At 36.6% G+C, this 12,500-nt stretch overlaps 1 protein-coding gene across 5 annotated transcripts in view; it reads right to left on the bottom strand.

The window, feature by feature from the left end:
• The window catches only part of EIPR1 (EARP complex and GARP complex interacting protein 1), a 69,900-nt gene that overhangs the window by 14,049 nt on the left and 43,351 nt on the right, over positions 1-12,500 (bottom strand). For 4 of the 5 annotated variants that reach the window (XR_008210531.1, XR_008210532.1, XM_052700999.1 and 1 more), the window contains exons 6-9: positions 11,603-11,739; positions 7,884-8,051; positions 6,485-6,652; positions 6,377-6,400 (exon numbers count right to left, since the gene is read on the bottom strand). Coding sequence is in view for 3 of the 5 variants with exons in the window: in XM_052700999.1 (XP_052556959.1) it covers positions 6,377-6,400; positions 6,485-6,652; positions 7,884-8,051; positions 11,603-11,739 (497 nt within the window). In the remaining 2 variants the exon portion in view is untranslated. The remainder of the gene's footprint in view (positions 1-6,376; positions 6,401-6,484; positions 6,653-7,883; positions 8,052-11,602; positions 11,740-12,500) is intronic. The other variant, XM_052701025.1, reaches the window with a different exon arrangement.

Below are 12,500 nucleotides of genomic sequence, written 5' to 3'. Positions count from 1 at the left end.
TAGCCAGCTGTGAATCTAACATCACAATTAAAATTCAATTGAATTTAAATGAACAAACCAAATACAGTCTGATACTACAGAATAGCTTCAGATATTTAGTTCCAAGGTCCATTATCATTTACTTATGCTATGTTTAAGGTCAACTAACAATAAGGGTGCTGGCACAAACAACATACAGCCTCTGGCTAATTAAAAAGAGAAGATCTGTTCTGCAATTCTCCTGAATGTATACTTTACTACAAACCATCTAACAGCAGAGAGCTAATAAACACACATACGCAGACACTTCATCTCCCACAATGCTTTTTCTAACTTCCTGTTAACTGACATGCCTGGTTAACCGAAAGTTGGTCACGTCCCTAGACAGCAATGTGCCTCATGCAGTGCTCACCCACTTACCCAGAACTCCATTATTCTGAAGGTTTCAAATGTCTCTCTGGAAAAGCAAGGGAATAATGCATGCTGAATACTGCCGTCAGGGGACACGACCAACTTTCAGTTAACCAGGAGTCTCAGTTAACCAAAGGTTGGGTAAACAAAGGACAAATATGCCTCTAACTTGCACTAATTTCTGTATGTTCCCCAGTTGTTAATAGCGTTTCATTTAAACAATACAGTTCACCTAATTTAATTCACAGAATTCATAGTGGAATGAGTGTTTAAGAAAGAAACATACAGTTTGGTATTGCCATTTATAACTACAAAGATTAACTGATCTATATTACTGTCTATAACATTTACTTTCATACTCAAGAAGACCATTTCTTGTCTTCCCTTCAAAGAAAGTACACTATCACGTGTGGTTCCTTCAGGTCATATGTGATCATTTTTCTTTTATTGATGTTTAAGCAGGTAAGACCTATTTTTTTTTTTTTTTAGTCTTCTTATGCATATGACTGGCAGCTTTTCAAGTTGTCAAGAATCTGAAAAAATCCTTATGAAAGTGACCCGTTGATGTGAAGGAGCTAGATACTATTGAAGATAATCAGATGGAAGAAAATATCTTAATAACACATATCTCAGGAACAATGCAGAAGATCTGAAAGAACCTGTCCGGAGGCATTCTTTACAAACACTATGAGAGAAAACAGACATGTCATTCAATTTTGTAACGGGCAATACATCCAAAAGGTTTCTGCAAAGGGGAATAAAGAACAGAATTTATTCTGGGCCCCTGAAAGATTGCTCAAAATAATTAAAAAAAAAAAAAAAAAAACAGAAAGGAAGAGGTAGTTTGTGTTTGGTTTTCTTTTTCTCATCTCCTCAAGATGGATCACATTATCCCGTGCTGAGTCTTTCAAGAAAACCAGACCTCAGATTCCAAACACCTCAGATTCATTTGCATTTTAGCAATGCAAGCACATTTCTGGTAATCCAAGACTAGGCTGAGGATACAGATTTTGATTCTACATAAATCTAGGATACTTAAAAGTTATTCTGTTTCCAAGTCCCAGGGCTAAAACTATTTACTCTTGATGAATTTTTGTACAGCTTTTGCATATTTTTTAAATCTGTTAACGAATGAACTCAGACTCCTAATCCCTCAGATACTAAACAATTTGGTTAATGCAAGAAGGCATGCACTTAACAGCTATGACACTGACATTTATTTAGCCAAGGAAACAAACACTTAAGAAGAAGAACAAAAGTGTATGCATAAAAAGATTGTACAGAAAAAGATGGTGGTGACAGCAAATACGAGGGGAACACAAAAAATAGCTTAGATTTTATTGTTGCACACCATTTTCCTACATAGATAATTCAATTATTTATGTGGGCTTTGTTTGGCTTTTTTTTTTAACCAGCTGCTAAAATTTTATTCATAGAATCATAGAATCATTTGAGTTGGAAGATACCCGTAAGAGTTACCTAGTTCAACTCCTCCACAACAAACAGGGAGACCTATAGGTAGATCACGCTGCTCAGAGCCCTGTTAAGCCTGACCTTGAATGTCTCCAAGGATGGGGCATCCAACACCTCCCTGGGCAACCTGTTCCAATGTTTCTCATAAAAAACTTCCTTATATCTACCTAATCTAGATCTCCCTTCTTTCACTTTGAAACCATTTCCCCTTGTCCTGTCAAAACACACCTTGCAACAGAGTCCGTCTCCTCATTTCTCATAGCTCCTTTAGATACTGACAGACTGCTCAGGTCTCTCCAGAGCCTTCTCTTCCTCCAGATTGAACATCCCCAGCTCTCTCAGCCTGTCCTCCCGGGAGAAACACTCATCCCTTGGATCACTCCCATGGCCCTCCTCTGGACATGCTCCAACAGGTCTGTGTTTCTCCTGCACTGAGGACTCCAGGTGTAACCTCACCAGCATAGAGCAGAGAGACAAGATCACCTCCCTCACTCCTGCCCTGCTGGCCACACTTCTTGTGGCACAGCCCAGGATACAGCTGGATTTTGGGGCTAAAAAGGCACTCTACAGACTCATGCCCACCAGAATCCCAGGTCCGTTTGGCAAAGCTGTGCTCAATGCTTTCATCCCCCAGCTTGTATTAATAATGGGAGCCTCCAAGAGCCAAGCGCAACACCTTGCACTTGGATTTGTTAAACTTCATGAGGTTCTCCTGGGCCCACAGCTGGAGCCTCTTTAACATTCAGCACTTACAGAGACTAACATCACAGATCTAATGAATGTATTTTTTAATACTCTATACATAACATAATTAAAAATATTATTATTACACAGTTTTATCTGAGAAATCATCCATTCCATAAATAAAAGCTCTCAATGAGGTAAAGGTACAGATTGCTCTGACTACTGATTCCTAGATAGAGAAGTCTGACAAATTTTATTTGATGAGCACCCTTTCTAATCACTTGTTAAGCCTGGCAAGCTTGATGAACTATTTTCTTCCTTACTCTAAAATCTTTCCAGTCCTTGAAAAGCTCCATAAGTTTCTTGTACTATTTCAAAGATTTAAGTACCTTTTTCTCTTCTTGTATTTGTTCTTGCTTGCAACAACCAACAAGGCATCAAGCTTTTATGTCATCAAGCACTTATATTAAGCAATGTGTAATCTATACCTACATCCTGCATAAATTTATGACCTGTGCCAGGCAGCGCTGAAACCAGACTGATTTCTCTTTATAGCCTTATTCACATAACACCAACCCTACCATCCTCATCTACAAAAGGAGAAGAGTTTTCATTTCAGTATATAACACAGAGGTTAATTGCACTACTGACTTGAGAGAGAAGCCTGTTAAGCCTTGGATAATTGTTTTCATGTAGAGAGCTGTTATTTCCAATTACTGCTCATGCTAACAACCACTTACGTTTGCAGAGGTAGAGATTCTGTTTTGTCATCATAATGTTTAATAAAGTGTTTTTCAGAGTCACCAAAAACTGTTAATTCCTTATCACAGTCAAAGTTAAATCCTCCTTGACACAAAAGTTACTTGAAACAGATGCGATGCAACAGAGCAGCAAACAGCAGTGTCCAAAACGCATCCAGAAGAGTAAATGCATTGGACACTGAAACAAGTCCAGTAGATACTCTTTCCCTTTAGCTGGAGGGCACAACTTTACAGCTGTAAGAGTTTGCTTCAGATAAGCTCAGATGGCACACTATTTCCTTTTTCACTCTGTTCACTAATTCAGAATTCAGAGATTTTTCTACTAGAACACAATTTCTATGTATATTAGCTTGCCATTCATTTTATTATAAACATTGTTTCCTTACATGAAAAACAGCCTTCTGAACTGCTTCTACACAAAAATTTCATCTTTAAAAGAAGGAAATGCTTCTTTTTTTTTTTAAATATCAAATTTCATATTTGTCCCACAACACAAAATGAATTTATCAGCAGATATACTCTAGTTAAAGAAATAACAGGGGAAAACTATACCTGGAAATTGCACTGCACCAGATTTGGCCCAGCTTCTTTACACATCCTACCAAGTGGAGTGTCTTAACACCTGGTATTCCCCAGTACCTATCAGAGTACCTATTTTTGACAGAATGCTGAAGGTTTTCCTTATTCAGCACAAAGACACAACATAGTTGGCATACTCATCCTAGATGCATTTCACAAAGGCAGCGTATGCACTGCATGTTTTGGAACAATCAAAAGCACAGCCAGTGAGAAGAGAAACTCATGAATATGGCTACTGGTAAAAGAAAACTCCAGTGAGAAAAATCAGAAGACTCCAAAGATGATTCAGAAAGCGGAAACAGTCCCTTAAGCTGCTAACATTCCAGGACTGAAAGCATACCCAGGGGAAATATCATGTTTTCCTGTTTTTATAACATTTCCTCTTGGCCGCTATGATACAGGCTAGTGAGACCTTAGATATGATGCAGGAAGGCTGTTCTTCCATTTGTATGATTGATGAGAGTAACACCAGTAGCAGTGAAAAAAGCAATAAAGGGACAGCAAACTAGTCTCTCTGATCTGTATCAGCAGTCATGAAGGTCACTTAGTTGTGACAGGAGAAAAAAAATCCTCATGTAAGGTCCTAGTTACACTGCTTGTGAAAGTGTGTTCTGGTCTCCAAGATGAGACACAAGATGGATATATAAACTCTCAAGGTGTTTGCATGTATGTGGACAAGTACACAGAAGAGAAATTTCAAAGAGAAATTTCTTATTAGGAATAGAAGACAGCAACTTTTGTGTGCTGTCTATTCATTACTGAACAAACATTTTCTTAAAAAGCAGGTATTTACTGCAGAAAAGCTATCAAGAATAAATGAGTAGACTCGTAATTCTAGGCCATTGCACAATGCAAGGTTAAACTAACATGTTACTCCCTTTTGCCTTCAGAAGAGAAATACATTAAAACAAAGTTTACCCAAAATACTTTAATATATTAAAAAATAACTTGAGTCTTAAGAATCCCAAACATCTCAGTTGTTTAGAATATTATTATGAGTCAGTAGTTTTAAATATATAGACTTTTGCTAGGTAAAGAAAAAGCCCTTTTAAGTGTGAACTGGTATACACTCTTCATTTTTATATTTAACCCAAGGAGTTAAATATTTTCTTACACAAATTATTACAAGTTGTTTCAGTCATAAATAAAAAAAATATATAGATAGCTTATAAGGAAATAGCTTTCTTCTCCTTTCTCTTGAAAGAAGATTGAAATATCAAGTACAGATTAGGTTGCTCAGTCTGAAGGTGACTGTCTGGAGATACCAGCTTTACAGACACTTCCTCTTCCTAGTATATTTCAAGATACACTTAAAAAGTGAATTTGTTTTTCAAGATTTCTGTGTTACTTAATGAACCACATGTCCTCTTAACAAGGTAAAACAAACCCTGTAGGGATACAGCAACTTCCTGAAAATCTAGAAAGTATCCAACCCAAAAGAAGACTCATTCTAAAGACATTTTGTATGTTTAAAATTAACCACTCCTATACATGAGATAGCTCCCTTATTTAATCAAAAGAGGAAGAAAATAAAAGCAAAAAGAGAGTTCCAAAACCTTCATGTGACACCAAAGTGTCGAAGCTAGTTGGAGCAAAACTACATCGTATTAAGAAATGGGCCAGAGCAATCTTGGAAGTGCAACTACAGAAGTAATCTGAAGATTATTTAAAAGTTTAAGTGAAAATCCTGAAGAACATGAGTAAAAGAGCGATCATCTTATTTCCTTATTTTTCAACTAATCTCATCATTCTTTATGAAAAAATAAACTTCATGAGGTAATGCACCAATACCACTGCAGACAGTTCTACATATTAAAATAAATTAATCAGAACGATTGCTCAATGCATTCATGAAATACATACATTTTCACAGTTGCAAAGAACAGAAAAATATAGACTAGCCTGTTGGCTTCAAAATATTTTACATGAGTTTCCATATTATTATCCTAATTTTGCAAAGAAATTATCTGCTGAAGATCACCATTGTAAACTAATTGCAAAATCTGAAAACCTTTAGCCATGCTAGCTCTACAGAGCTATGTATATTCATACAGAAGAAAAATATCGTATTTCACAAATGAAATAAGCATTTGTTGCATTGCCTCCTACAACATTCTCTCCAAAACACATGTGTACAATACACAACACACATACAATTGCATGCCTTATTCTCTACCAAGATAACTGAAAGCAAACTTCTGTTTTGCTTGGAACAGTTCTCTCTCACACTCTCATACTCTCTCTTCCAAAACAAACAAGCAAACAACAACAAAACACCCTCTTTTAACCCAGATTATTGTGTGTGCATGACTTGATCCAGAGCTCCATTAAAGTGATCTTTTCACTCATCCAGCTGACTTTAGGACTGGTCCTCAGCATCACCATCCCCTTTTTCTACCAGTGCAAACACAGTAATAGTGCTGATATGATAAAAAGAATAGATTCCACCCATGACTGTGAGTTAAGAAGTATTAATTAGAACTACTTACCTGAAAGGTCTGTATACAAAAATCCTAGTCAGCAAAAAATAGAACGTTAAGCATTTTAACAAAAAGACAAACTATAAGCATATGCATAAAACCTAGGAAACTTCATACTTCTCTTCTTGATGTTGTTCCTCTTGGTCACTCAGTTCGTCATCATCTACCATATGTCCAAATGGTTCAGAAGAAATTGATACCATATTAGAAAGAATAACTCTGCTATCACTGCTTCCTGTAAGGATCAGCTGATCATGAGAATGATTGTATCTGACATTCCAGACCCTAAGAAAATAAATCAGAAAGAACAAGAAGCCACGTTTGGCAGGTTGTGAGTGCATCAATGTTGTTTAAAAAGATTTCCATTTTTAAAATAGGATTAAAAATTCATTTTTGATTTGAATGTGCTAAGTACACACAAGTGAAATGTCTTATTCCAAAGACTAGTTTTTTCTTTTTTCATTTGGCTTTTAAGCTTCTATATAATTTGCTCTCTTTGGAGTATCTTCAAAATTCAAAAATCCCAAAAAACAAAAAAATACCATTCAGTGAGTTCCCTGAGGTTATATGCAAGGCTACTGTTTAATACATCAGAAAAATATTTAGGTTCTAAAAATATAAAATCAAGCAAAATACAGATTAGAAATTACCCATTAGACAAAAAGCTCAAACATTTTCACAATAAATTTTGAAATAGACTTTAAAATAAAATAAGGATTATATTCATCTTCAATTTTGATACTTCATATAATAAATTAATACTAAATGTTTTTATAGTTTTTGTTTCGTTATTTTCCTTTCAATCTTCCAGGAAAAAAATAGCACATATAAGAATTCCTCCTGTTAATTCTCATCTTCATTCCCCTCAAAGTAGCTTCAGAGTTCAGATCTATTTGGCAAGTTACTATAGCTCATATTTCATAGATACGAACTGTTCATCTACTCTTACGAGTCTGCAAATTTCAGACAAGATGCTCTCTTGACTCCAATCACAGGCCAAAGGGTATACAGAATATATATAATATACATAATATGTAATTTGAGAAAAAAATGACTGACTTGCTCTGGCTTACAGGATGCCAAGAGTGTGAAAACAGTGAGGCTGACATATCTACTACTCCACACTGGAAGGACAGATGGCAGCTGCTGCAACCAAAACAGCTCAGGTGCTTTTCCGCATGTCAGGTGCAGCAGATCATGCTGAGGTTGGGCAGGTACAGCTGCATTTCATCTGGATCCCACAAGCCAACCTCTGTGATGTGCTTCTCAAAAAGCGTATCCAATCTCCCCAGCATTAACAACAGCTTCTTCTCAATTAGACAATAAGATTGCCTAAACTTCTTATTTACAATCACACAAGTAACATTTATGAGTTAAAACCTTTCCTCCGTGCAGAAAAATGTTATCCACAGTAGCAAAAACATAGCTTGCATTGTTCCTAAACAGTAAAATAAATAGCTGAATAAATTATCTAAGCTATCCACCCACAACACAGCATGTAGATAATTTGTTCTACCAGTGGGAATGCTCCTCTAGCGTCTTCACTGGTTCAGTGACATTTCTTGTGTCCCAGAATTTCACCTTGCAGTCATCTCCACAGCTAGCCAGGTAGTACTGTTTATTGGGATTAAAGTCAAGGTCTCGTACCAGCTGTCCATGTGCATTTTCTATGGAATATATTTGCCTGTAAAACACATAAAAGAAAATTAAATGGTCTATAAAAAGCTAGCTGCATTCCACTGACAAGAATCTGTTTCCCTGGAAACTTGCATAATGCCCTTAACACCCGCAGACCTCAAGTTCTCACTGCTAGTGCACAGTCTGGGGAAACCCCAGCTGTTAACTGCAGAGACTTGTGTAGATTTCTCAGCATGCTTTGAATTTTCCCTTTTTACTTATCTATACTGAGATCTTCTGGAGCTAAAAATAAATATTAGATCCAGATGATTCTAGCACAGCACTGTAGCAACAATAAGAAATATCTGTTACTAACCCACAGTATGTTCATATTACACCTTCTCCATCCCTAAGTTGTTATACCATTTCTATATTTATTATGTCTAGCTCTTAGAATCACACAATCATCTAGGCTAGAAAAGACCTTCAAGATCATCAAGTCCTATCACTAAACCAACTTCCCCTAGTGCCACATCCATGTGCCCTTTAAATACCTCCAGGAGTGGGGACTCGGCCACTTCCCTGGGCAGCTCACTGCAATGCTTCACCACTCTTTCTGCAAAGAAATTCTTCCTAACATTCAATACAAACTTCAGCTGCTGTAAGAGACGGTTTTCTCAAATCTCATCGCTTACTCCTTGAGAAAAGAGATAATACCCTTTCCATTGCAGTGTCCTCTAAAGCAGATGCAGAGAGCAATGAGATCTCCCCTCAGCCTCCACTTCTCCAAGACAAAACCACCTCAACTCCCTAAGTCACTCCTCATAGGTCTTGTTTTCTAGACCCTTCACCAGCCTTAGTGCTCTTTTCTGCGCATGCTTTGAGCAACTCAATATCCTTCCTGTGATGACGAGCCCAAAACTGAACACACTACTTGAAACGTAGTCTCATCAGTGCTGCATATAAGGGGCAGTCCGTTCCTGATTTCTGATGCAGGCCAGGATGCCACTGGCCTTTTTGGCCACCTGGGTACATCGCTGGCTCACATTCAGCCAGCTGTCAACGAGTATCCCCAGGTCATTTTCTGCTGGGCAAATTTCTGTTTCTCTTCCACGAGTCTGTACCACTGCATGGAGTTGCTATGAATCAAATGAACTTGGCATCCAGTTGAATGTCATGCAACTGGACTTGGCTCATCAATCCAGCCTATCCAGATCCTTCTGCAAAGCTTTCCCACCCTCAAGAAGATCCACAAGAAGCAACTCAAAGTATATCACACATAATAATCCTTCTCCCAATAGCTATTGCAGTCACCTGGGATAAATGATATCATTCAGATAACCAACTTCAAAACTCTGCCCAAATTTTGAGAGATCAATGATATTGCTCAGGTATGCCTTTCTATCAGCTACTCTGGCATTAGAATTTTACACTTCCTCTTCATTTCCTAAAACATCTTTATGAGTTTTTTTTTGTTTTGGTTTGGGTTTTTTTTGTTTGTTTTTCAAATATAAAACACTTTCCCCTTCATTGTTAACTTTCTTTTTTTTATTTTGTTCTTGACTGCACTGCTCATGGCAATGTGTGAAGTTTTAAAAAGAAATTCCATTCTCTGCCTACCCTGCATTCAGTTGTGCTTACCATGAAAGCCTATATGCTAACTGAACTGTTAGTTTGACCACTTGATCAATCTCTTTCCTTTCCAAATCCAAGTATTCTTTTTCACTCTATCATCTTACCCACAGCAATACAGCACACATTCAATTTCCTAGTTACACCATAGATTAGTAGGATTACACCAGGCCACACAAACCTTTTCTCCAACTAGTTATACTCTCTTCTCATATTCTAACACTTTTTTTTTTAGAATTAATTTATGGACTCTGAATTTCCCTGATATAATTCTCTCTACAAATTCGTTCAGCCTAGTTGTTATTCCCCTCTGCTTCGTGATGTTTTGCCTGGTTAAGTTTCCCAATGATCAACTGCTTTGTAGTCTTCTTGCCAACGTTTTTGCTTTTTCCTTTCCTTCTTTGCTACCTTCAATACTATCTACTCTCTCTTACAGTTATCTTAACTGTACTCTCACAGAAGTAGCTATTCAAGATGCTTTAGAAGCTCCTTTCCCGTCTTTGCTGGTACAGCAGTTTTCTGACCTTGATTTTTTTGTGTGTGTTTTATACTGCCATGGTTTATATATCTCTGGCTTTAAACTCCAACTTCTAGCCAAGCTAGTCTTCATCAAATATTCACATAATTCTAGTCATATTACAGTGTGATTGGAGATGAGACAATCCTGCACGCTTCTTTCAAGTACATTGCAAATAGCTTTTTGACATAGCCTAGTTCTCTTGAATTTGTTCAAAAGCAGTGAAATATGACCTTCAGATAGAGCAACTAGAATTCCAGGGTCTGCTTTTGTTAACCAAATACCCTTTCTTTGCAGATCTTGGTAATGTCTGGACTATCTTTGTTACAAAGTCACTCAGAGAAGTTGTTTAAAACAAGATAGAGATGTTATTCTCTAATAAGACAGAACATGAAGCAGACTTCACAACATCTAACACTACCTAATTAGAAATACAGGGTTTAGTCTTAGGGTCCTGCATGCTCTATGTTACAAACAAATGAACAACCTCACCTTTCTCCTTAGATCTTATCTCTTCATAAAAGAGAACACACACATACGTATCAAGTTATACCTTTATATATCTTTTTACAGGATGAAGAACAGAACTTTCAAATACAAAAACAGGCATTCAAAAATTTAATCATTATATTTGTATTTTTAACTTTTGTTAATTAAATTAAACAAATCTATAAAGCAGAAACATACAAAGCTGGCAAGTATAGGGATTTATTGCAACACCTCTGAGCTAGCATGAACCACAGAACTAAACTTGAAGTCATCCCACTCTAAGGCAACAAAAGTTATTAGAAGACATTAGTCTTCTCAGTTTAATGATAAATTACTACATGTTAAGGGACAAAGTGTATCCTAAAAAAAACCTTGCAGAGGCTTTAGTTGTCATGACAACAGATGTGCACAAAATCACTCCTTTAGTTATCAAAACCACAACCAAATAGGAAAGAAAACACCTTATCAGGTAGATTCAAAGCATTAATTGATAGTGATATGATTTTGATGGATTCTGTAGTTTCATGCGACTGATGTGCTTCAATACAGAATACCGTATATACATTCTTCAATACAGTATAGTATATTATTGTTAAAATCAGAAAAATGAAGAGTGAAATCACTCTCAACTACCTTCAGAGATTAAAGTTAGCTTTACGTAGTATGCTATGAAGACAACTCATAGCATACTCAGGACTGATGCTGCATCCTGGTTTTCAGGTTGATATATAGTACATCTTCATTTCAGGTAATGCCTATGCACTGAACAATCTCCAGACCAGTACACAGTTGAGTAAAATGCAATATCCAAGTCAGAATTGGAGCTGAGGGAAAAAACTGAAAACCCCTTACTGAACTGTGAATACACAGCTGTGCAATCCCAAACATTCCATCTACAACTGATAGCTTTTTTATAAAAAAGTTAGGAGCAACAAAAAATCCACCTCCTGATGAAAATTTTTTGTCGTATTGCTCTTTACCTCATGCTTCGTGTATCCCATCCCCGAACAGTGGTATCATTGGCTGTTGCAATCTGTGTACAATTGTGGTGTGGACTCCATCGTCCTGAAGTAAATCTTAATTGTCCTTTCCCTTCTAAGGCTGCAGAACTAGAGAGCTAACGCAAAAACAGAAATTAGCATGTGTCTAAATGTAAAAAAAAAAAAAAAAAGTGAAATTAGTTCCACTAAGGACAGAACACTGCACAACAGTCTAACATTTCAGGCATAATAGAATTTCAAAATCCTAGTATAAAACTGGAGAAAACTAGGAATATAGAATCGGTTTTGTATCCTAAAGTAATTTTTACAAAGGCTTACACAGTACAATGTTTTAAGAAGTACTATACTTCTTAATAACCTAAACTAAGCAGTTTTAAATCTGTACATGTTGAAACTTCATACAGACAATATGGACATACTGCAGTCATTTGTAGCTGTCTTAAACTGGCAAACAAGTATATGCCTTCAATTTCATAATCAGCTATAAAAGACTCATTAAATACATGTTTTTCCATGTCAAGATGCCACATTTTATCTGCAGGAAAAGAATTAGCATCAAAAGCTCTTGAATAAATGCAGCAGCATTAAAACAAAAATCAAGGCGCATGTGCTCATGTCATCACATAAATGCCTATTAAAATAATAGAAGCCATTAGATACAAATCTACAATCTATAAGAGTTAAAAGGTTTCAGCTGCAAAACAAGGCTCGCATACCATGAACAGATATCTGTACATCTCCATACAGTTAATAAAAGCAGGTATAAAATAATCAACTTCGTCTTGAAGTTGTAAAGAAAATTGTCATCCTTCTAACTTTGTGCGAACATGGGGAAAACCCAATATGCAGTCACTGCAAATTAACTGCATTTCTAGTA

Source organism: Tympanuchus pallidicinctus, unplaced genomic scaffold, assembly GCF_026119805.1.
Source record: "Tympanuchus pallidicinctus isolate F22 unplaced genomic scaffold, pur_lepc_1.0 scaffold1, whole genome shotgun sequence".
In the NCBI taxonomy this organism is placed as follows: domain Eukaryota; kingdom Metazoa; phylum Chordata; class Aves; order Galliformes; family Phasianidae; genus Tympanuchus; species Tympanuchus pallidicinctus.
Note: the sequence above shows the minus strand (reverse complement) of the source record. Positions and strands in the feature narration are given on the sequence as shown.